The following is a 24,178-nucleotide window of genomic DNA, read 5'->3' as shown; positions in this document are numbered from 1 at the left end:
AGTCCTGCAGCTTGGGAAATACACGTATTTAATTTCTTGCTGAAAGTTAGATGAGAAGATCAATGGCACTGTCATGTTTGTATGCTAACTATAAAGCCACAGCTCGAAGCTGATTAACTTAGATTAGCTTCAAGAGAGGAAAGAGGACGAAACCACTAGCCTGGCACCACAAAACCACTTTTTACACTTAGATTTTAGTGTGTACTAAACATACAAGATATATTGTGTTAATTACCAAGCTTTAGAGGTGCTGGTAGTCAGATTTGTCAGCTTTCGACAGAGTTAGCTCTTTCCCCCTGTTTCAAGTCTATATGCTAATCTAAGCTAAGTGGCTGCTGCTACAGACAACAATCGATTCTTTTTTCTTCTGGCGCCGATAACATTTGAGTTCTGAAATCTTCCACACACATCTCTCGGACATAAATACTTCTCAGAGAAACTGACAGCATCTTTATCTGCTATAACGCCCCGTCCATGTGTATCTTAAGGCAATTAAAAAGTTGTCAGTCCATGAGTGAGCAATGTCATTGTCAAGGACACTCCATGGAGCACGTGGTTGCGACTGGACACATTGGCTGTTACTGGGATTAAACCTGTGACCTCCTGATTACAGGGCGGCCTCGCTAACCACCAGGCCGCCCGGGTGGAGGTAAAGAGTAAAAGGAGTATTGATTGTCTGCATCCTGCTGCTTGTATAATTATAGAACAGCTGTTTGGGGCCTTGGATAGCCTCCTGGCCCCTGAGTAAACCCAGAGGAGGAATATTACTCATCTGCTCCAACAGTTTGGGGTGGTGTCAGGGGCTACGGAGGAGGCTAAAAGAAAGGTTAGGAAGGCAGAAAAAGAGGATAGTGAGTAAAGGAGATAATTTGTTATTGATAAAATCAGGAGTATTGTGTTCAGTAAACATGAGGCTTTAACGGCAGCCACATCAACATTTCATTTCAAACTGAGTGACAGACAGAATCTACACAAAGTGAGTGGCTGAGTGAGAGATCAGAGAGAAAATCTGTGTGCGCGTGAGTGTGTGTGTGTGTCAGGTTCGAAAGCACAAATGGCTGCTAATATTAGAGGAAGAGATAAAGTGTGTGAGATAAAGTGCAAAATGGAGAGCTGCTGAAAAATGGAGATTACGAGCCTTTGCAAGGGAGAACATTGAAAGATCAAGTGTGTGTTTGTGTGTGTGTGCGAGTGCGAGTGAGAGAGAGAGTGATGCTGGAAATAACTGGTGTCCATTCTGAACAAGGCACCCAAGTGTTAACCCACTGCTCTGAGCACACAGCGGACATGCATTGAATTCTGAACACTGTCTTCTTTCAACGCCCTGATTTATCCAGGACACATCTATGGTAACAAATGTATTTTTATATATCTATCCTTAGCCTTTTAATTTCCTGGATTGTAATCTTTGCTTCTAATGGTGACAAAATACAAATTTAAGCTTAAACCATAACTGTGTTCCTTTCAGGTATTTTAGATGAGAACTTCCTCAAGTCACATGACATGATGCTTCCCATATCAAGCTAAATTTAACTGGGGAAAGAGCATAGCATCCTTTAGGTACATGGAGATAAATCTTAGCTCACAGTGACATAGAAGTAAAAAAGGAGGAAGAACTTACATGACACTGTAAATCAGAAGCTTTTAATAATTACCCGACAAGGAGAAAAAAAGTAGGTGTGGTCTCTGACACTAAATCTGAACTGAACATTAAAAGTGAAGCCAAAACTGCTATCTTTCACCTTAGAAATATTGCAAAGGTCAGTCCATTCCTCTTTCTGAAGAAAGCTGAAACCCTAATGCATGCTCTTATCACAAGCAGCCTGCTTTACTGTAATACACTCCAATCTGAGCCACAGAAAAGACACAATCTCAGGTACAACTTATGCCGTGAAGTGTGTGTAAGCCTAACTTTAATCTCTGCCAAAATCCTCAAATCTTTTATGTGATTCATATGGTTGGGTGTTGTTGCTCACTGACAGCTGTTTTCCCAGTTGCAAATGCAGCTGAGTCAATCACAGCTTTGTAGGCAGGCTTAAGACTGGGGACGTTATCTTCCTGCGATAGACCCAGAAAAACAGTAAAAGAAAAACTTCTCTGACTGATGTGGCAAATGTTGAGATAAGTGCTCCCAGCACCCGCCAGCCCTTAACCACCTCTGTGACACCAGTAAATGATGTAAAAAAAAAAAAAAAGGACAGATATGTCAGTCACTAATGATTGTTTAGGGCAAAATAACATTCCACATTCCCATTACCATGAACACAGTCTCAGACTATATAATGATGTGAAAATAAAATGGCATTTCAGCCTCATTATAAGGCCATTTTACAGATGCATTTCAGACAGACCCCTCGTGTCTTCTGATGACTTGCTCTTATCCATGTCAGCTATAACAGAAGTGTGTGTTGAGCCAGTTTTCAGGTTACATGGGCTCTGAAACGGTCATACAAGGGACCCGTGACCTAATGATACGTTCATCCGTTGGAAGATCTAAAAAGATCACAAAAACATGTTTTCATTGCCTTAATACTTAACATCTTATCTATCTTTGCTACATAAATCGAGGCTGATAGACTGATCAACTGATGGTACAGTTTCTGTGTCTGACAAACAGATCCAAACAATCCATTTATTACCATGGATACTGTGCTTAAGGTCAAGATTGTATTTACAGATTTGAGAGATAACTTGCATTAACTTTGAACCCTGAGTCAAGTAATCCTCACTTCACTGAGATAATAGCTCTGCTGCTGATTGTGGTGGAGAGTGGGGGCTGAGGGTAGCTGAGTGTATGTGTGTATGTCAGCACTCCCACTGGGAGTTCCACTACTGGGTTAGCCTTACATTTATATTTTAGGTGTTAAGCTGGTACTCTCCAGAGCAACTTCCAATGACTGAGCATGTTCAGTCTGTTGCTCGGGGACAACAGCAGCTCACACAGCTGTTCACAGACAGTCTGGTCACTGCAGGGGATCGAACCTGTGACCCTGCAGTTGCAACCTGCTCTTGTTACATGTGAGGGCCGCTCTGCTACCGGCAAAGATTACTTATTTCAGGATAACGATTTAGAACAGCACTGAGGACAAAGGCAGGCCTTGGTACGTCACATCTCATCGTGCTGAAAAAGCTTTTATGTTTTAAATGAAGAGGTCCACTCCACTCTAATCTCATCCTCACACAGCTGAACGTTCACATTTATTTCCTGATTATTTATTTTGGCCTTTATAGCAGCAATTACATGATCAGAGCAGAAATCACTTTTTACAAAAAAATGTGTAACCTGAATTAAGGTAAAATCCTGTTTGAGATATAACCTAAATAAACACAGTTGGTCTAGAGAATACTTGACATTTATGCTTGAAAATGAAATTAAACAACTAATATATTATCAAAATAGCTGATCTACTGATTGATTAAACGGTTAATCATCACAGCTCTAGATGAGCTAAATTTATACCTTTGTGAACTTATACTTGAACTTATATTACTTATAGAAAAAGGGAAAACAAGCAATTTAAAAACATCACCTTGATCTCTGGGAAGTTGTGATGAACATGTTTCATTACATTTTATAATCTAAACAGGGAGAGAGTAATCAGCAGATTAATAAGTAATAAACTCAGCCTTAAAATAAATCTGTTTTGTCCACAGAATTCATCAAAGTGAAAGAGCTTTCATGCCTTCAAATCAGTGATTCCTCTGATGTTTTCATACCTGGCCTCACATTTGCCTTCACAGGAGTGACTAAGCTGAATAGAAACCTTGCCTGCTGGAGAGATTTCCTTTCTTCAATCCCAAGTTTGTCCTCGGTGCATTTCTCACCTCCTAAATATGCCTCGAGGTAGGAGAGAGGAAAATCACAGTGGTGCCTGGCATTCTAAATGCTGGAGATTAGCTTGCTATGTCAGCTTAGCATCCGCCCAGATTCATTTGTCTGTCGCTCTGCTTGCCTCCACCCCTCTGTCATCATCATCGGCAGCAGCAGCAGCGTACTGCATTCGTGTTAAGTTTGCTCCCTTCCCTACTGTACTTGTAAGTGCACTCGAGCAGAGCCCATTTGGGACTGCTGGTTGCCATGGCACCGCTCCATCCTTCCCACAGGAATGGAAGTGGAGCGATGAGAGTTGAGTGTGTGATGGGAGATGTCGGGCCATGAGAAAGTTCAGCGCATTCTTTACAATCAAAAACACAGCCAGACTAAATTTAGGAAACAGGGTGGGGCTGAACGGAGGCAGGAAGATGACATTTGCCAGTGTTCCAAGAAGAACCGGTACACTGACAGAACCCCCAAGGGAGCGTCAGGAATGAAGGGAATGCAGTGAAATTGTGCAGAACAGGAAAACCTCTGTGCAGCAACTCCACGCTGGGTATTTACATCATTAGTGTGAAAATGCTTTGCTTCCTATTCCCAGGGAAAGAAAGCACAGAGGGGAGAAGGCCTGGTGAAACGGAATGGGCAACTAACTCTTCCTCTGCTGGAGTCAAATCCTTTCACATGGGTAAAGTCACTTCTTTTTACGGCGCTTTGAAGGGATCAGACTTTAAAAAAGTCAGAGTACTGAGCCACATTTCTGCTTTCATTATTCATAGTGGGCACCATCTATTCTTCAGTTTGCTGATTTGTCTGGCCTCTAGCATTGTCTGAGAACTGTATCAAACATAAAGCATTTGGTACTGGTGTGGGATTTAAAAAAATGTCCATCATATAAGAACAGAACAGCTGTGAGATTCATGGAACAAGGTGCCATCTGACTCCGACAACATTCTCCTTTTCCCAAACTCTCTTCTTCTTCCTCTCTACACAGCTCTATAACAAACGGTTAGTATTATCTTTAACTGCTGGCCGCTGCCGTATTTAATGTATTTCAAAAACGCCAGTCTTGCAAACAATTAAAGGCAAAGTTTCTTCATTAATGAATGAATGAATGAATGCTGACTTTTGTTCAGTCCAAAAACGGATGGAATTTCATGTGCTAGTGATTTGTTTTTACTATTTTCTGCTCCAAAAAATCATCTTGCCACCTCTCGTGTTCACCAGGTCTCGAGGCTGGGAACCACCACTTTAAATAAACAACTTTCAAACTAAGTTTCTATTGGTTGGATGATCATCACAGCAACATGCTTTCTCAAAAAAGATGGATTCTCCATGAAACACTTTGCTTAAAAAGACAAGTAAACAATGATTCAATTCACTGCTAATATGCTTGTAAGTGCTAAAGGATGCATTTGTGTAGAGGGAGTTAAAGTGCATTGGCTGGTCAAGAAAAGTGCAAAAAACATGAATTGCATCTCACATTGCAGGACTTCTCTAATAACCATAAGCAGCACAGACAAACAGGGTTTTCGAGGACACATTTGGGATGCTCAAAGAATTGCAAAAACACATTTATTAAAGAGAGGACAGAGCGACACACGGAAGCCAGCAGGAGCTCTAAATTACACTAAAGTGCAGGAGCTCTAATCTGGTAAGAACAGGTAAAACAACAATTAAACACTACAGGGAGGATAGCTTGATGCAAAGATTAGGAAAACAGGCTCCTGTGGGGACAAGAGTGCCTTTCCCCAGGACACGAAACATCACAACACAACAACCTACAACCCAGGGTCAGCTAAGGCCACCAAAGAGAGAGAAAACACGTTGGTGTAACAGACAACACAAATTTTCAGCTAGGCTCTGAAGCAGGACTGCACAACAGGTTCTGAAGAAGGAGCACGACACACAAACAGAGCACAAACACGGCAACAGAGCAACACGGAGCTGCCTCTGGAGTGCACAGCGATCCATCGCAGCGAGGGTAAACACAAAACTGTAGCACAGGGTGCAACTCACCGTGTGGTATCCCCGGCCTATGGGTGGCTTTCCGGTGGGGTACGGATCCACTGTGTCGATGATTGTCTGCCTCTCCCCTTTCTGGTTGATCTTCCGAAAGCGCCGACGGGACTGTCTGTGCGAGGCTTGCCGCTGGAAGTACTCCTCATTTTCATCCATATAGTCCACCTGAAAATGATAGGGAGGGAGGGGAGGGAGGCAGAAAGAGGGGGGAGTGACTGTCTTCGTATTCATTCACGCCCATCCGCACTTCCCCCCAAAAAACAAACACACACTCATCCCAAAAACCCCACCCTCGTATACTCCATCTCTGATTCCTCCACCTCCTCCTCCTCCCTGCCTTCCGCCCATCTCATTGCGTAAAAATAGAAGTGTGTGTGGGCTGCACGATGCACACCTACGTCAAAGGGTGCTCGCAACACAAAAAGAGAGAGACAGAGAGAGAAAGAAACAGAGGCACGAGTGAGGATTGTGGATGGAAGGAGGGAGAAAGAGGGAGAGGACCGATGAGGTATAGACTGGCAGACAGAGATAAACAGAGATGAAGCCAGGCGCAGTGAAAGATGAACACAGAAACAGAGACGCTCTCAACTCCGTCTCTGTTAAACATATTAACCACAATGAAGTTACATGTTAAAACAAGATAAAGCCCATGTTTCGATTTTTAATGAGCTGGGATGAGGAAAAAGAAAAAAAATTCCAACTGGAAACTGGCACAGAACGCCACTTTATAATAACAGTCAGTGAAGTCATACTCTTTTCTAAAGTATTTCTGGCGAAATGATACTTAAATGAGACCACTCTGTCGCCTGGTGGCTTTGGGGCATTATGGAATGACATATTTAAGTTTTTTTCTTTAATTTTAGGCCCGTTCCTCGTCTCCTCTCACTTGCTACTTTCACTGCGGCTTCACATTTCACAGCGCTCAGCCTTTGGGATTACACCACCGAAATCTCTCTCTGCCGTACCAACTGCTGCCATGACAACGGCAGGGGAGTTGTGTTTGAGTGAGAGCATAAGTGTGATTGTGTGTCTAATTGCAAATCTCTGAGCAATGTGTGCATGCGTGTGTGCATGTGTGTGTGTGTGTGTACAGTGCGGAAACGTGAGAGGCTTATTTTTCGTTCTTTTGACGTGTTAGTCTCTTTGCTCATGTTTGTAGCTGCAGGTCTGCATCTTTCTGTGTGTACCTCAAACTTACAGCACGAGGCTTATCCATATGTTTCTATATTGCTGCAGCACAGCAAAAAAAAACCTTTTCAGTAATTATAGGGCAGGATGGTATCTATAATATCAAAAGGGGTAAGGCCACAAAGTGTCTGCAACGAGCAGAGCACAGCAGAGGGTGTTATTACTGGGCGTTTGTGTGTGCATGATACAGTAGAGGCTCAGTTAACAGAAGCCCCCCCCCCCCCCCAAATCCACAATGCACATTCTGGGAGACACAGCAATTACAGCATGCAAAAGGGAGGTGCTGTTACAGCCATGGCAAGCAGTCGTTATTTCACATTGACTTGACATGGGTTATATTTGATGTCTTCCTTTAAAAATAATAGGAAAAGATAGATTTGCATGTGTCAGAAACGGTGGAGAGTGTGTAGGTGCATGTGTGTGGTTTGAAGGTGGCAGCATCCACTCGGCTGGAAAACCAAACCAAAATCTGCATCTTAGCACCGGTCAAATGGCCAGTTTGCAGCAAAAATGGTGCCGTGTCATACTGGCTTCATTATCCACAGTTTGGCTGGCTGAAGTAAAGGGTGGTCAAAATATTTGCACAGCTTTGTTCACAGCTCTCAACACACTGCTGCCTGCAACTGGTCAACAACAGAACGAAAAAAATGTTAATTATGTTTTACATATGTGTACTAAGGTCTGTCCACTTGGACTGCAAAGGCACAAAATGTTTTCTTTTGTTCTGTGTATGTGAGAGCTCATAAGGTGGTACGAAGGGATAACGTTAAATCCAAATCTCTGGTCTGGTCCGTTTTCAAGTAACAAAAAAAAAACTGCAGAACATTTTCCAGTTCCAGCTTCTCAGTTGTGAGGATTTGCTGCTTTTCTCTGTTTCCTATGAAGGTAAACTGAATATTTTTAGGTTTCTGAGTGTAACTTGGGCAGAACAGAAAATGATCATTTATCCCTGGGCTTTATCTATCCTGCCTGGATGGACCTCCTTACTGGTGGACATGATCGCCTCATCGGGTTGAACATCAGTACTAAATACACCAACTTTTCGAGCATGTTCCATCGAACGGACAGATCTGAGTTGCAGCAAGTACACACACATGATCTTGTAGCACTGAGGTTAACAGCTGTTTGGATTTGCACAAGGGCGATTTTGTTTCGAGTACAGGCTACTGCTGCCCTTTAGTGCAGAATTATCAGCAGAGCTGCATCTGTTATGATCTTCAGGCCTCAGAGGGCTTCTGTTCAACAGATGACTGTATTGTGCTGCTACCTCTTGCTTGTGTGCCCCACTGAGACAGGGGCGATTTGTTCTCAACAATTTCTGTGAGCCAACATTTGATTTTCCATAAAACTGGGTCAGAGTTTCTATCAGCCTCAGAACTGTGAAACCTCCCATGTTGGAAGGACTCCAGCAAAGACACAGTTAAAAACAGCTGTGAAAAAAAAATATCAAAAGGAGGTGCTTACACAGATTAGTCTGAAACATCACAACTCTCAAGGACATTATTACAAAATTATTACCATACTCTGTTGTAGGTAATGTGATTGGTGATTCACATGAGTACAGTTTGCCATTACCACATAAAAAAAAAATCAATAATTTTCCAGTACGGTCACATTAGAGACAGCTAGAATAAGTTCTAGCTTCAGTTTTTTTGGACGTTAAGACTGCTGGTTTGCATTCCAACCAAAATCAGGAATTTATTAAGATCTGAAGTGAAAGATGAACGAGAAAGTGTAATAGTGTTACAGTAAGTGTAAGGGCAGTAGGATTTACATTAATGCAGGTTTACATAAATGCGAGGCAGGTGTGATTTGCTTCAAAAATATACACTGGAGTTGGAAAACCTGAGCATTTTCTATGCGTTAGTATCTTGTTATTTTCCACCATTTCTCTGTGGTTGCATGACAGGAAAAGCTTTGTCAAATTAAAATTCACCATTCTGTTTTCTGAATGCTTTGTGGTGTGTTTGTGTGTATGTGTGTGAGGTAATGCCTCTGACACTCGCATGCTAAAAGACTGAAGAATGGGACTCACCACAATCATCTCTGAGGGTTCCAGGACGATGCACTCACATCCACGTCTCAGGCTGCCTGCTGATCGCTTCCCGAAACTAGAGGAGAAAAATACAATTATGAAAAGAAAAAAGAGAGAATTTCATTTAGCAAAAGAAAGTGGAGACTATGGTCATACGGTTCTGTTCATGTTATCTGCCTGTACAACCTGTAAATGAATGAAAGAACCTTAGCATTTTTCTTTTGAGTTTGAAACCTCACACAGAGCACTCAGATGTCTGAGTGAGCCTATAGGTACGGCTTCGCCACAACATTTTAAATATGTAGTATGGAATTCTTGTATAAAACGTGAAACAGAGCAGCACTGAATGGACAGTTCCTCCTTTCAGCTGTGAGCCCTCCCACCTGAAGGGAAACACCCGCCTCTGGAAAAGTCCACTATGATGACGTCACAGTTTATACTGTATGCCCCGCTCCTTATGAGGTGGGGGGGGGGGGGGGGGGGGGGGGGGATATTAAAAGCAGCAGAGACCAACATGCCTTAAATAAGGGCAGCAGCCATGGAAATTCTGAGCATGAGGAGATCCAACTTGTGGGTTTGGTGAAGAATGCTGCCTTTGTCCAGCGCCCGGCCTCAATGCAGAGACATAAGGACTTCCTTGTTTGTTATTTCTAACATCTTTCGAATAAGGAATGTGACCCACATCTTGTTGGTTTGCTGATTGTTTGGTAAGATAAACTCAAGTGACTCCAAAAGAACAGGCTACTGTCGAGTTTGTGTTCCTTCCTTCACGTTGTGCCGTTTTTCATTATTTAGATTCAAGGGCTGTGATTTTAAATCTTATTTTAAGCTAAGGTGGCCTGAAAGGCTGAAACAAGTCTATTAATGAGTTTATTAATTACAGAATACTAAATACCTTTGGGCTAAATACCTTGGACATTTTTCACTATTGACTGATTCTTTTATTGCTCAAAAAAATCATTACTTACCTGAGAAACTGATGATAATAATAATAAAAACAATAATAATAATGAAAAAAATAATAATTATTGTCATTTTTCAACCAAAAAAATATTTGCTGGTTCCAGCTTCTCAAATATGAGGATTTCGTGCTTGTCACTGTCAATTAGGATAGATACATAAAAGGTTTTTGGGTTTTGGGCTGTTCGTTGGCCAAAACAAGCAACTTTTAATAAGTTGTACTGGACGTTGTCACTACTTTTTGACTTTTCATTCCCTAAAAGCTGATTCATCAAGACAATAATCAGCAGATTAATTGATAATGAAAATAATTGCTAGTTGAAGCCTTAGTTTTTCTGATTGCCATTTTTTGTCACAGTTCTTTATTCCTTCATTCTTCAAAGTGAAAAAGTATAGAAAGTTCTCCTCAGTGCTCACAGATGAAGTGAGCAGTGAGTAGTGGTGTGTGGCTACCTGTACCAAGGCTGTGGAGGTGGCAGCTTTCATCAATCATGCCGACAGGTATGGACCTCAGGCACAGCATGGTCTAAACGCTTTGGAGGCCTGGTCTGTGGCCACATGTTGTGGGTACAGCTCGGTCAGGCTGGGAAATATACACCAGCCAGCTGCAAAGAGCTAGTGATACTCGACCTGCCACTTTGGCAAAAAGCAAATAATGATTTTTGTGGTGCCTTTTATTTTCTAAAAGTCGATTTAGCTGGCTTTGCTTTTCTCTTTCTGCCTGCTTTCACAGACAAGCTTTTGTTAGGTTTTGTGTTTTTTCCTCTTTTGTCAGCCATTCTGTTGTTTCTCTCCCAAAGCTGCAATTTTACTTGACTAATTTGTCAACTTTCTGATGCCTTTTGAACAACAGTTTGTCAAATACCTCTGAATGATTCAAAGTTAACTACTGCTGAGAGGGATAAACTGAAATCAAAGACAACATGAGTGACTGGCCGGACCACAGTGAGCTGAGAGAAAGAGAAAGACAGCGAGAGGGTTAATGCTGATGGCTGCGGTTTGCTTTGACTGAGCTTCAGTTTAATGCGTTTTAACTCTGCTTGCATCCCTGACGTACACAAGCCTGAATTCTACCACAGGGCCAAACAGAGCTTCAGTGTGGAGAGCTTACTCAGTATTTTCACTCATGTTAGTACATGAAGACAATTGCCGTATTTCTTCTGCAACTTATTTCCAGCAAAGATGATTTGTCAGCTGTGCAGCAGCTTCAGAGAGACGAACGAATGCTTTTGATCTGGTTTCACAGACAGTTGGGCTTGGTACCAGCTCTTATCCAGTTGAGCCTCCCTTGGCTCGCTCTCTGGTGGAAAAGGGAGCAGTGATTCCACCCATTAAGCATCACAAAACACGTTAGGCCACCAAATACAAAAAAAACAGAGTGACATGTTCAATCATGTTCCTCCATTACATTCCTGACATTAGTAATCCAATCCTCCATTTTGCAGGAGGCAAATGCCACTGGCAATGTGAGATATTAAAGAGGGGATTATGGAAGTGGAGGGTGAGGGGGTGGGAGGTTTTTTTTTTTTTTCTAACACAAAAATGTCTTGTTTGGAGATTAAAGCCTCCACTGCTCTATGACTAGTCCTGAACAAATATAAAGTACCAGACCTGCTGTGTGGGTGAATGTATATTAGACAACAAATATAATCTGTCTTGAATAAACTTTCAACTCTCCCAACAGATGCTTCGTTGGAGCGGCCTGTGAGAATTTCTGCAGTCAACACTGTTATACAGCACACACTGCAAAGTTTGACCCATGCAAATATTTAATTTTTATTAGCTCTACTAATGATGCCAAAGTGTGTGCACAATCTACTTGCGATGAATAATTCATTGCTGAGGAATTCAGGTCCACAAACCGAAGTAAGGTTTGTGTTTTCTTTCCTGAGAACTACAGTGTGTGTTGGCTGACAAACTTACAAAACCAGATAAGAGGATGAAAAAGATAAGGGAGGTGCCAGATGCTCGAGTAGGTATGTAACTCTTTCGTAACAGAGCACAGCACTGAGCGAAGGTTATCAGTGCCATGCTTTCCATACCAAAATGCTGCTATATATTCAGGGCTCATCTGTGTAATTTTATGTACCAGTGTTGAGGAAATAATTATCTTCACTTCAGTTCAGTTTAACTTCCTTTCCAGGGGAATCTGCCTCACAGAAGTTATCATAAATACAAGGGACATCATGCAGTGCATAAATACATAAAGACTTAGCACTTATCACTTAACACTCATGATGGAGAAGCAAGGCCAAAACAACTTTACAGTAACAAAGAAATGGCACAATGCGACACATTAATGCTACATCAGTATTACTGTAATTACTATTCCTATTTGGAAATAGCATATGTGTCAGTGTTCAAGTTGTGTTTATAACTCCTACTACATACATATTTCTCATCACTTATCCCGTATGACAAAAACATGGTACAAGCCTTCATCTCAAAGGAAAAAGCTGGAACTCTTGCTTTAAAGGATAACTCTGACCTTAATGCACCTGGCTTAGTGTAACACCTGTTGCTCAAACATGACATCAAGATGACACCGTTGGCCACTTACATGCTTACATACATACATAGTTTCATAACGTTTTATTACTTCTGCCTGTTCTGTACATTTAATGCTCCAAACCAGGAAATGAATGAAAAATATTTTTTTCTGTTTGCATTCAAAATGTTACCTACTATCAATCAGGGAAACTTTATTTATACATCTCTCTTCCTTTAGGTTATTGCAATGCAAGGTGACTGACAAGTTAGCAACAAGGTGGTGCAAATATCAGAATTTAAACAGCTAATACACATGAAAAATAGATCCTTTACACATCCCGTACAACCTTTTAAAATGTTCCCAAATTTGCTTCTGCTCTGCCATCAGACACTTTGTACGAGCTGGTTTCAGACAGGCAGCCAGTATCTCAGTTTCAACCCTGAAGCTCTCTCTCAGTTGACTGACTGACATCTCCCCTGCCTCAGCGGCCTCGCATCCCCCCACCCCCCCGTTATACAACAAGCCTGGGCGTCTGGAATGTCATTCCACATGCATCACCAGCCTTTCACTCTGCAAGCCCGGCAGCCCACTGCCAAAGCCTCAGATCCATTCTGCCGTCTGACTGAACCAATGCAGTCCCTAATCTGCACCCCTGGTCTGAGCTGGAGGAGGAAGGTGAATGGAGAGGGAGGAGGGGGTCTCCTCACTCTGTTAAGCTGTTTAACTGAGTAAGTGGTGAGAGGGCACACCAGATTTTTTAACCCACCAGACCCTTAAGAAGGACGAAGATTAAACTCCCTGGTTATGCAAGACTTCAGACCCGGCTCAGAGAAGGAGAGGTCAGAGGAGGGAGGAGGAAGATGGGATTCTCAGGAGTGATTGGCCACAACTGTTTAGTTAATGAAAACAGCATCCAGGCTTGAAGGGTTTACCAACATCCCTTCAGAGCTGCAGCTGACCATCCACATCTCACCTTGCGAACATAAACAGAATTCCTTGGAGTAACAGCGTGGCTGCACCACACATACACCCCAAACCTTTGCCCCGCCACTTCTGAAATAGAAGCTGAAACCACTGCCAAGAATGTACGATTGACTCGTGACTTTTGCTTCCCGAAATACAACTTCACTGACATTGTAATGGCAAAGAGAAAAGGGCACTTAAGTAGAGAGTTGGGCAGAGAGCAACCAGGCTAGCCACTCAAAACTTTTCCAAGACGTATCAATCAATCATCACTGCATCTATCCATCATCCATTTCTAATGTATTCCCCCCACAACGGGAGCTCCATCTTTGTTTTGTTTTCAAAGTTGCCAAAAGACGTGTCTAACCCCCCAAACATGAAGAGCACACACCCCTTTTACTGGCAGCACACTCCGCTCACTGACAAATCCAAAATAACATCAAAGTCATGTTTCACATTCCAGACTTGAAGGTTTTACTGCAACCAGCTCCCGGTTTGGAGACGAGTCAGATTTTTATATTACAACCAAAAAACACAGGAGTTTCTAGGAAGAGCTTCAGTGAGTCACATACGGGAGTTAAATGCTGCTGTAGTCCGGACACTCACCCCTGGCTGTCCAAACTGTTCCCAGAGTGACACCGCCACCTGATAAGATAACAGGATCCTCTTTCTAAAATATCCCCCTGCTGTCAGTCCAGAATAAGTCCCACAAGCATGTTCCGCGTCCCAAGACTTTGGTGTGACTGCAGCATATCGTTCCTGTGCACGCCCCAGTGCTGTCGTCTGAGATTTGTGTGTGAGAATGGGAGTGTGTGGCTCTGAAAGTGTGTGTGGATCAGACTGTGTCCAATGGCTCGGCCCCTTTTCTCTCTCTCTCTCTCTCTCTCTCTCCCTCTCCCTCTCTCTCTCTCTGTAATATGGTGCATTGACTACATCCAGAATTCCAGCGTACGACTCACTTCCTGTTACAGAGTTACAAGTGAGTGAGTGAGAGGGTGGGGTGTGTGTGTGTGTGCGTGTGTTTCTGCGTGTGTTTGTGTTGTGGAGGAGTGGGTGGGTCTGGATGGTTTGCGTCCTCCCGTTTCAGTAGAAGTTACTCATGGACTCTGACAACACTGTAAATGAACTGATCTTAGTTCATTCCAAGAACTTTTCAGCTGAAAGTCAGGCCAAGCTAAACTGTCAGTCCATTACTTTCAGAGCCACTGTGCTGCGCAAGAGTGACAGTTCTATATGACAGTGTTGTACGTAATTATTACCTGACAATACAGTATGATGGTGTCTTGTATGATGTTTTTACTAATTTACTAATGTTCTCCTCTATTTTTATTGTTGTTCTACGGGTGAACAATGGTCTTGTGGCTAACCAATGTTTTAATGCGAGTTCCAGTTACATCATGTAAAAATTAATAAAAGACCATGCATCTGAATGTCTTTCTCTACTTTGATGAAAGTGACATGATAGATTTTTGATTAAATTTAACTCTTGTTCTTTTTTAGATAAAATGCAATTATTGTACATTACTATGGACAAAAGTGTCAATTAATCAATGTTATGAGAAGTAAAATATCCACTTCAACCACTCATACATTTCCTGTACATTTCCTGAATAATAAACTTTAGCCACAGCCCCCATACTTAGCACTGATCCCAGTTTCAGTGTGGCTGCTAAGAACACAGCTAAAGATTTAATGATCAGGCAGAAAGGTGCACAAAGGATTAAACTTCTGAAAAATAAGCATAACTGGGGATAGAATCTAACAAGCAACTGTTGTCAGTACTTAACCCTAACCTACCAGCCCTAGTCTTAATTTCTTAAGTGTCTATAACCTGTTTCTTTAAAGTGATTTAGCATCGCACTTTCATAAAGTTCTGGGAACCTGACAGAGGCAGAGTTAAATTAATGACCGATATTTTTAGTTTGGAATTTTGTTGACAAGTGCCCACGGTGTGAACGCAATAATAATGAATATAATATGAAAAGTATGAAAGTTAAAGTAAGTTTTGTTTTTATCCATGTGAACAGTTAAAATCACACTTCAAGCTTGTTACTGTCTGTCGGCTACCACAGAACATACACCAGATGAGCAATACTACAAAGAGATGATTGCACAATTAGAGAACAACTTATCACCGGATCCATTTGTCATCTGCAGTCACAGATGAGTCTGTCTGGGCTTCTACTGGTTGTCAAGAAATGTTCTGACTTCTACTGACCTTTTATTTTCCAGCAATTCCCATGAATAGACGTGCTGATGCCAAAATTCCTCTGCTAACTTGAATCATGGTTTCTGATATGAGCTGATTCAGTTAAGAGATGAGGTTTTGGTTAGCCAATATTAGGACTGATAACCAGGAAAAGGTTCAGTGGATGACCGGAGGTGAAGTCCTGACAGTGGTATGCTGATACTGAGGTCAAACAGCAGCATGCAGTAGGGGAAGTAAAACCAGTATGGAGTTTAATTTTATATCATAGTGGAAGTTAAGAGTTTCATACCGTGGGATATTTTTAAAACTGTAACTAAAAATATTTCATTATGTTACTTAGACAACATTTAAATTAGAGGCTCTTCTGTGCACTTCAGTGTTGCTGTTTTTTAGGCCATTTTTTTATGTTTTGCCAAATTTAAGGTGTTTGGGTATTTTAAGAGTTTTGTCTGTTGCTTAAAATAAGTTGCAGATTTGCAGAAAACTGAAAGTTGCAGCATCAACATTATTTAGAAATAACTCCACGTTTGCATCTTCTCTGAAGGGAGATTCAACCCCCCCAACACACACACACACACACACACACACACACACACACACACACACACACACACACACACACACACACACACACACACACACACACACAACACCACCACCAAACACTGTGTCATAAGTTGGTGGATTTTGAAACCAGAAAATCACACTTCTTCAGCATTAACTAAAACAATAATTCCAAGGTCAGACTGCAGAATAGCAGAATGGCTCGGCCAAAAAACATGGGCGTCTTGAAAGAAAGGGAACAACAGGTGCAACGATTACTTATTTTTATCCCATTACAGTGGAAGACAAACACAACAAAACAACAAAAAGCAGGGTGGTCAGTATTTAATCATTGCTGTTAAATATACATATACTATATACTACATTTTGTTTAAATTGTTTGCTCTTTTATTTTTTAGTCTCTAAAGCATTCCGGCTGCATTTTGTGTGAGAAAGCTGCTACATAAAGGTCATTAATATTACTGTTTAATTCCATATAAACTGTTTAATATTACTATAAATAAAGAAGGAGACAAAGCTTGCCTTCACCAGTAGGTGATGATAAATGATTCCAGGGTGGCTTTCATTCACAAACCTGTTATTACATACGTGAACATTTGTTGCTGGTGCTGTCAGGCGGAAAAATCAAGTCGACCCCTGATGCTTTACTGGTGTACGTCATGAGCAAGATATGACTGGTCCAAGTCCAACATTTAGTCTGCCCTGTGTACCACTCTGTGATCGCCTAATCTGACAAAAATCATTATCGTGTAGCCTGATCCTGACATTAGATGGACTGATTTACCAATTACCTTTAATTATATGTTATACAGCTTGTGCCTGTACATGTTTTAAATCTGTCACCCATTTATTAAGATGTATTTATTTGGGTTGTATTTGATTTCACACTGGCCTCTGGGTTAAATAAGGCACAGAGCTCGAGCTTCCTCATTTGATGACTGAGTCATTCATCTTGCCCTGGATCAGATCTCACTATAGAAACCAGCGAGGGTGAGGAAGCAGAGAGAGGGAGAGAAGCACTAAGAGTATGATGGAGGCGTATCAGGTTTTCAACCTTGCTGCCAATGTAGATATGAGCAGCCATTTCTAGGCAGGGCCTGTCTGAAACCCAATTCCACCCCATCTTTAAAAGCTTCAGGAAGTCCCGCTGGACTCTGTTCTGTTCCTTGTGTCACAACCAATTTCCCCTCACAGTCATTTTGCCCTCACCGTTCCTCCTCTTTATAGACTAGGTGATGCAGTGTGGACTCCTTTCTTTTCTTTGTCACCACGGCCATTAAAAAGACTGTAAAGACAGAAAATACTAAAAAGTATGCCGGAAGCAAACGCTCAAAGTGTACTGTACCTTAAAAGACACAGATTAATATGACGATGGCTTCAGCTTTAAGAAGCTGCCAAAGAGGACTAAACAAATAAACAACCATTAAATGTGCAAACACTGCACTGACGTATGCGACAGTTATGCATCCTCCTGTGACGTCTGATGCTTCCGGTTAGTTTGACAGTATTGTACCACGCTGAATTTCTCCGGTACTGTTACTTGAAATACAGTGACACCACTGATGTCATGAGTCTCATTCTTTTCTTTTTCCATTCTTGAAATGAAAATGTACACAGTCATTTAACTCCTGAGAGAGCTTCATGACCTAGATGTCCTTGAAACCTTGAATTGCAATGTGTTTCAAAAATGTTGTGGGGGAAATGAGTCTTGCTCAGGTCTGTATCAGAATTTAGGCACCAGGCCAAAAACCGACTGTTCCATGCATGTCTTCATGTGCACACAGCATGTACTGTATCACGTAAGGTCCCGGTGCCATTAGCGTCAGTTTGTATTTGTTGATCCAGCAAATCATATGCTCCTCAACAAGTGCTTGTGCACTTTACTTTGTGATTTAAGTGATTTCGATTGAAACTGCTCAATGTGCAGCAAATGTATAATTTGACAGAAAAATGACAGAAACACGACAGTCTTGTGCAATGCAGTTGGCATCACTCTAAAACTATGTGAGCTAATTATCAACCCTATACAGACTCATGCTGCAGAGTGGATCCCTACTCAGGCTTCTTTGCAACATATGCTTAGTAAACATTTTCACAGCTCTCTCCTCCCCCAGGAGCTGGAGTCGGGCATTAACTTTAATCTGCCAATACCTGCAAATCCCCCTCCGGCGTCCCACACATACTTTCACCTTGGCAAAACCGAAAAGGTTATATTTAAGAAGGGAGCAGCCTTTTGGCACATTTCCGATCAAGCCTTCCGCTTTAAATGCCTCCCGCGTACATGTGAATCCGGAGAATGACCGCCGCCGCCGCCCCCCACTGTACTGATGGTTCAACTCCGCTACACAGGCTAAAGTGATGGCCTTGAGCTTTTAGTGGCCGTAGGTGTGTTATGCAAGCCTAATGGATGAAAAGATCATTGTTTTCCAGACGCCCACAGCAATGGTTCGTGTAACGGATCCACTTGTGAAATCGCAGCTTTTTAACATTTGGGACTTGGCTTCAGAGGTGGTGATCACTGCTGTGAGGGGAACATGAATCCTAAGTCCTCTGAAGTGTCATAGATGATTATTATCCATGACCTGATGACAATGATAATGTAGCTGTACACAGCTAAAAGGACGTGTTTAAGTGTTTATTAACGTATGACAGTTACCTGCTTCTGGGCAGGAACATGGACTCCTTAATGAAGACGGAGCCGGACAACAGGATGTACCAGCAGCTTCCAATGTCATCAGGACTGAAAGAGAGAACAAGATACACATTAAGAATAGAAAAAAAAATGGGTGTGAAATTCCAAGGTGATCAAAATATAATGATTCTGAATAGTGAATGGAGCAAAGAACTGGGTATATTTGGCAAGATATAGGCCTATATGAGATGTTCAGCACTAAAATCACATAATTCTGCAGTTTCAAAGAAATATCTACTCTTTCACAGGCATATTAAACGCAGATTTCAACATTAATATTAATATTTTTGCTTTTTTGTCTCGTTTATCTACATGTTTATGTAAGACTGCTCACTGTGCCAAAAACAGAGTGTAAAAAAAGAAAGTTACAGGAGGAAAACATGAGAATGAGAGTGTTAGAGAGAGAGGGAACTATGAATGAACTGAGGAATCATCTCTCATCCACCCACACCCATGGCCCTGCTGGAACACACAGCTGAGGAAATTGGGCTTCACAGACAAAGCAAACTCAGACTGACCCCTGGATGATGCAGCTGGCTGTCGAGTCTGTAGAACATGACTGGTACACAAACATACACATAAACACTACCAACATACTTAACAGACACTTTTTTTGCCAATTTAAATTAAATTATGAACAGGTTTTTTTCAGGTATTGTTATTAAGAATTACATGTTATTACTAATGAAGCACAGCCCTCTTAAGAAACATCAAAGTTTCACAGAGTAGAACTTGTCTTTAGGTAAACAACTCATTCTATATAAAATTCAGATATTAAATCCAGACCATCAGTGTTAGTAAGGCATGCTGGTAATTTTTAGTGGATAATGTAACGATTTCGTTTCTTTGCTCATCTCGCTTATCCATGGGCCTTCGTGGATAGCAGAGGGATTGCAAAGAGATAATCTCACAAGGCGGAGATACACTGAATCTTCTCAGTACATGCAGGATTAGCAAAGAAGCTGTGTATGTTAACCTACTGCGAATGTAAACAAATGCTATAGAGGCGGATAAAACGCTTGCTTTCATTTATATTCCTATGCCTATGTTCCTAGTACTTGTAAGCAGATTTTACTGGAGCTAAACACGGTAACCATTTTTGTTTTTCAGGAATGTTTAAGAGTGATCAAACAGAATTTTAGCAAATTATTTGTGGTTAACTGTTTTTTTTTTTTTTTTTTAATAAATCCTTGCTTGGTGGCCGTTGTTGCTCAAACGAGTCGCCTAACATCCCTCTGACAGGAAAAAAAACGAAGCAGAAACTCAGAGAAGGAAGTATTCTCGTAACACGAAACACTGATACCATCTCTCTGCAGTGCTGGGAATCTGACATGAGCAGCAAAGTTTCTGTGACGGTGGACAAAAATAAGCATGTCAGTGTACAATAACGGCTTTCGTTTTGCTCTGGTGATTTTTAACAACAACAACATTTTTCCGATTATTTCTCTTGGTATTATGATTTATTGTCTCAGTTTGGTGCCATTATTGTTTTTTTTCAGCATCTGGATTGTTTTAAAACACAACAGACGTATTTAAATGTTTGACTTATTTTTCCTTTTTATTTGTTTGGTTTTTTTTTTTATTAAAATTGTGAAAGAGAACTATGCATGACTAATCAAGGAAGCTTTATTTATTGCTTGTTATTGTATGTCTTATGCAGTCTTTCAGTTCTCATTACTCATTAAAGTCACAGCTTGACATCTTGAGAAATAAGCTTATTTGCTTTTTGGTGAGAGTTAAATGAGAAGATCGATCCCACTCTCATGTCTGTACAGTGAATATAAAGCTGCAGCCAGCAGCTAGTTAGCTTATCTTAGCAGAATGACTGGAAAAAAGGAGGAAACAGCTAACCTGGCCCTGTCCAAAGGTAACAAAACTGCCATCCAATGCCTCCAAAGCTCTCTAATTAACGCCTTATAGTTTAGTCGATTATTCTGTAAAAAAAACCTGAAACAACAAGGTTTTAGCCTTTGTGCTAAGCTAACCAGCTGTGGCTTCGTATTTACTGTAAGGACATGAGAGTGGTATTCCTCTCCTTTGCAGTAAAGTGAATATGAGCATTTCTCCACATGTTGAACTGCACCTTGTAAATGAGCAGTGACAACATTTCGAAATGTCTAAAACAAATGATGCATTTACTGGTTTATTATCAGTCGGAATAATTTCAGCTATTAATGTTATGCTCCTGAAAGCACAAAACCTGTAATTATCTCGGCTGTGAAAACACAGCATCAGATTAATTGGAAATTCAAATGAACGTTTCACTGTCTGAAGCCTCCACCTGTCTGTTACCTGTCAGCGCTTTGCAACGTCACAGAAGATGATCGTCTGCTCATCATGCTGAAATCAAGTCTTGCGCTCGAAGGTGCTCGGGTGTTAACAAGGCAGTAGCTTGTGTGATTATTGCGGAACATTTTCACCTGGTCTGAGCGAGACTTTTTAATTGAAACCAGAGGGAGAAAGAAAAGGAAAATCAATGACCAGCCAGGCATCAGCAGGGTGGGACTGGTTTTTGCTTACAGAAAGGTAAAGGATGGGCGCACTTATTATACACCCACCCCCACACTGACACATATATTCACACCCAGCATCACTGTGCTGACTGAGTTTTTTTTTTTAATCACTGAAAACAAAGTCTCACCTCCTTCCTCCTCCTCTCCACACTTTCCTTGCAGAACTAATGAGGCTGTGGACAGCACACCCTACTGACACACTGCAAAATCTCCCTCATTCCCTCCAACAGCATCCCTTTTCCTTTTCCCTCTACTGATATCCACCCGCCTCCCTCCAGACTTGTTCCATCCTTTTATGGTTCTTCTTTGCATTCAGAAACGACACGAATGAAATGTTCAATTATTAATTGCTGGCACACAGACGTACCGAGCGAGGAGAGAAACTCACACGGCTGAGGACGAGGAGGAGTAAGAAGAAGAGAAGATACAACACCAAAAAATACAGGAGACTCTTATGCGTCGCGACAGCTTGACTGAACTGGGTCATGCGTACTAGAAGCGTTCTTCAAACACTAAACATCATCCAGCAAAACCCCCACCGGGAAGCCTTTAGCAGTGGGGAATCAGGTTATATGAGTGCCACCAGTGCTGTGGAAGAGTGATTATTGCATCAAGAATTTTGTGAGACGATGTTAGATTTATACAAAATTTAAATTTTTATTCAAGAATTAAATGCCCCTTTTCAGAAAAACTGAAACTGAGTCATATTTGACTCATAAAAAATGATTAGCCAGGCTCAGACATACACTAAACAATGTTTAACTTTGAACAGGATGTAATCGTTTACATACTGAGCCATCTTGATCAAGTGATACTCCAATGTTCCGTTGGGAACCCTGGAGACCCTGGACCCTTTCTGAAAGCTCAAAAAAACATATCTAACACCGTTTTATCGCCTCAATACTTTTTCTGACTTAATAAGAATTGCTCATAAACATGATTCTGAATTGAATGTTACGGAAAATGATGCATCATTATATTTAAGTGGGCTCTCAACAGAATCCACCAGTAAAGCATGCTTAAACACAAAGGATTTTCAAAGGCTTTATATCTGTGATTAGAGTTTTGCACATAGAGCGGTGGAGTCGGTGGGACCCCTTACAATGAATAAGTAAAGCCAGTGTCAACAGAAAACAAGGTTTAAAATGGTTGGACTAACATTGGAGGGATGTCAGGAGTTTCAAAACAAAAGCGGTGTGTCTTCTGAGAAGTGCACTCAGAGGCCAAATTTTACAAAAGCAACTAAATATATGACCATTTTAAGTTGTTATTGTTGTGGTACTTTCACCATGAAACCCTCAAAAGACTCTCAACACCACAATGATGTGGGTAACATTATGCAATAGAGAATTCATACCATGTTTTAAACTGTCCAGCAAACTAAACTTAAAAAAAAAAAAAAGCTATAGTGAGGAGACGGGAGAGGACTGAGAGTCTTCTCTTAAATGTTTATGATTTGCACAATTTGAATAAATTTAAAATATTCCTGACTTGCTTACTTGGGTTTGCACGGCACCAAAATATCAGGGTTGTTGTCTGAAACTAGCTTCTTTGACATCACTGCCTGTGTGCTATTTTTTTCCAAGTTAATAAGCAGATGCCTATCAAATGACTAATGTCTCCCTCCATGTCAGTGCCACACATACCGTACTGTGCAGCCTCTCCTGGAACGTATAATTATTAAAGCCGACTGGTCATTGGGATGTGATGAGATTTCCAGTTCTATCACCCAATCAGTTTTGTCATCTACCCTGCTGTGACGCTGCGTCTGAAGGCCAGCAAATTCACAGTGTCACAGGGGAACAGGAGCTGCACGAGGGGGACAACTTTCCGACAGCTGCGCCGGAGCGTCGTGCCCTCTGAACTTCAGCCAGGGGTTAAAATATCACAGCCTCAAAACCGTTCTTCTTACTGTAGATTAATACTATGCTATTTTTTTCTATATCGAAAAATACGTACAACAATCAATTAAATGCCACAAGGTAAAATCAGAGAGGTTTATTCAAACGAGGGCTGCCACGCCTGATTTTAGCACTGCTGTTTGTAAGGTTCTCTCCTGATAACAGACTGATCGACCAGTTGTGGTGATTGTTTGACACTGCTGCCAGGATGTCAGCTGTTTTATCTTGGACTGATGCAGCCCGGTGTCCACAGACTAATTCTACTTCTTCCTCCTTTAATTATTTCAATCAACACATGTACGTCTCTGACTGTGACGGTGAAATCGGATTTCAGCATGACGGTCACACAGGCTGGTAAGATCAGACGTGTGCAGAAGTACACTTCAACCAACAAGAAACACAAAGGAAAGGGTGCCTGTATTCAGCTTCAGTTGCTATTTCCATTACAACAAATAATAAATCAGATGTTATCAACAGACAGTTATTATCTCAATTAATCAACTGGTCATTTCCTGTCAAAAAAAAAAAACAGAGAAAAATGCCCAGAGCCAGAGGTAACATTTTCAAATTACATGTATGACCAACCATCTGAAATCCTAACATTTGGTTTGCTATCATTAGACGACTTTTGTAAGCTGAAGTAATGTGAAACCAGTGAATTTGTAGCATTTTTCCCCTCAAAAACAAGTTAAATGATTAATCTATTAACAAAATTGTTGGTTATTATTATTATATTATTTTTGGTAATGTCAGGTCTAATTAACTACTTGCATAATTGACTCTAATGCTCATGGTTCATCAAAGTTTATGTTAAAAAAAAAAATAA

General features: G+C 41.2%; 1 protein-coding gene across 9 annotated transcripts in view; it reads right to left on the bottom strand.

The window, feature by feature from the left end:
- rapgef2b (Rap guanine nucleotide exchange factor 2b) overlaps positions 1 to 24,178 on the bottom strand; it is a 95,922-nt gene that overhangs the window by 41,156 nt on the left and 30,588 nt on the right. For 8 of the 9 annotated variants that reach the window (XM_041047843.1, XM_041047850.1, XM_041047846.1 and 5 more), the window contains exons 4-6: positions 18,903 to 18,986; positions 9,060 to 9,135; positions 5,834 to 6,001 (exon numbers count right to left, since the gene is read on the bottom strand). In XM_041047843.1, the coding sequence (XP_040903777.1) occupies positions 5,834 to 6,001; positions 9,060 to 9,135; positions 18,903 to 18,986 (328 nt within the window). Of the gene's footprint in view, positions 1 to 5,833; positions 6,002 to 9,059; positions 9,136 to 14,079; positions 14,261 to 18,902; positions 18,987 to 24,178 lie in introns of those variants that run through there. The other variant, XM_041047852.1, reaches the window with a different exon arrangement.

This window comes from Toxotes jaculatrix, chromosome 10 (assembly GCF_017976425.1).
Source record: "Toxotes jaculatrix isolate fToxJac2 chromosome 10, fToxJac2.pri, whole genome shotgun sequence".
NCBI lineage: Eukaryota > Metazoa > Chordata > Actinopteri > Toxotidae > Toxotes > Toxotes jaculatrix.
This window is presented reverse-complemented; position numbering and strand designations above follow the sequence as displayed.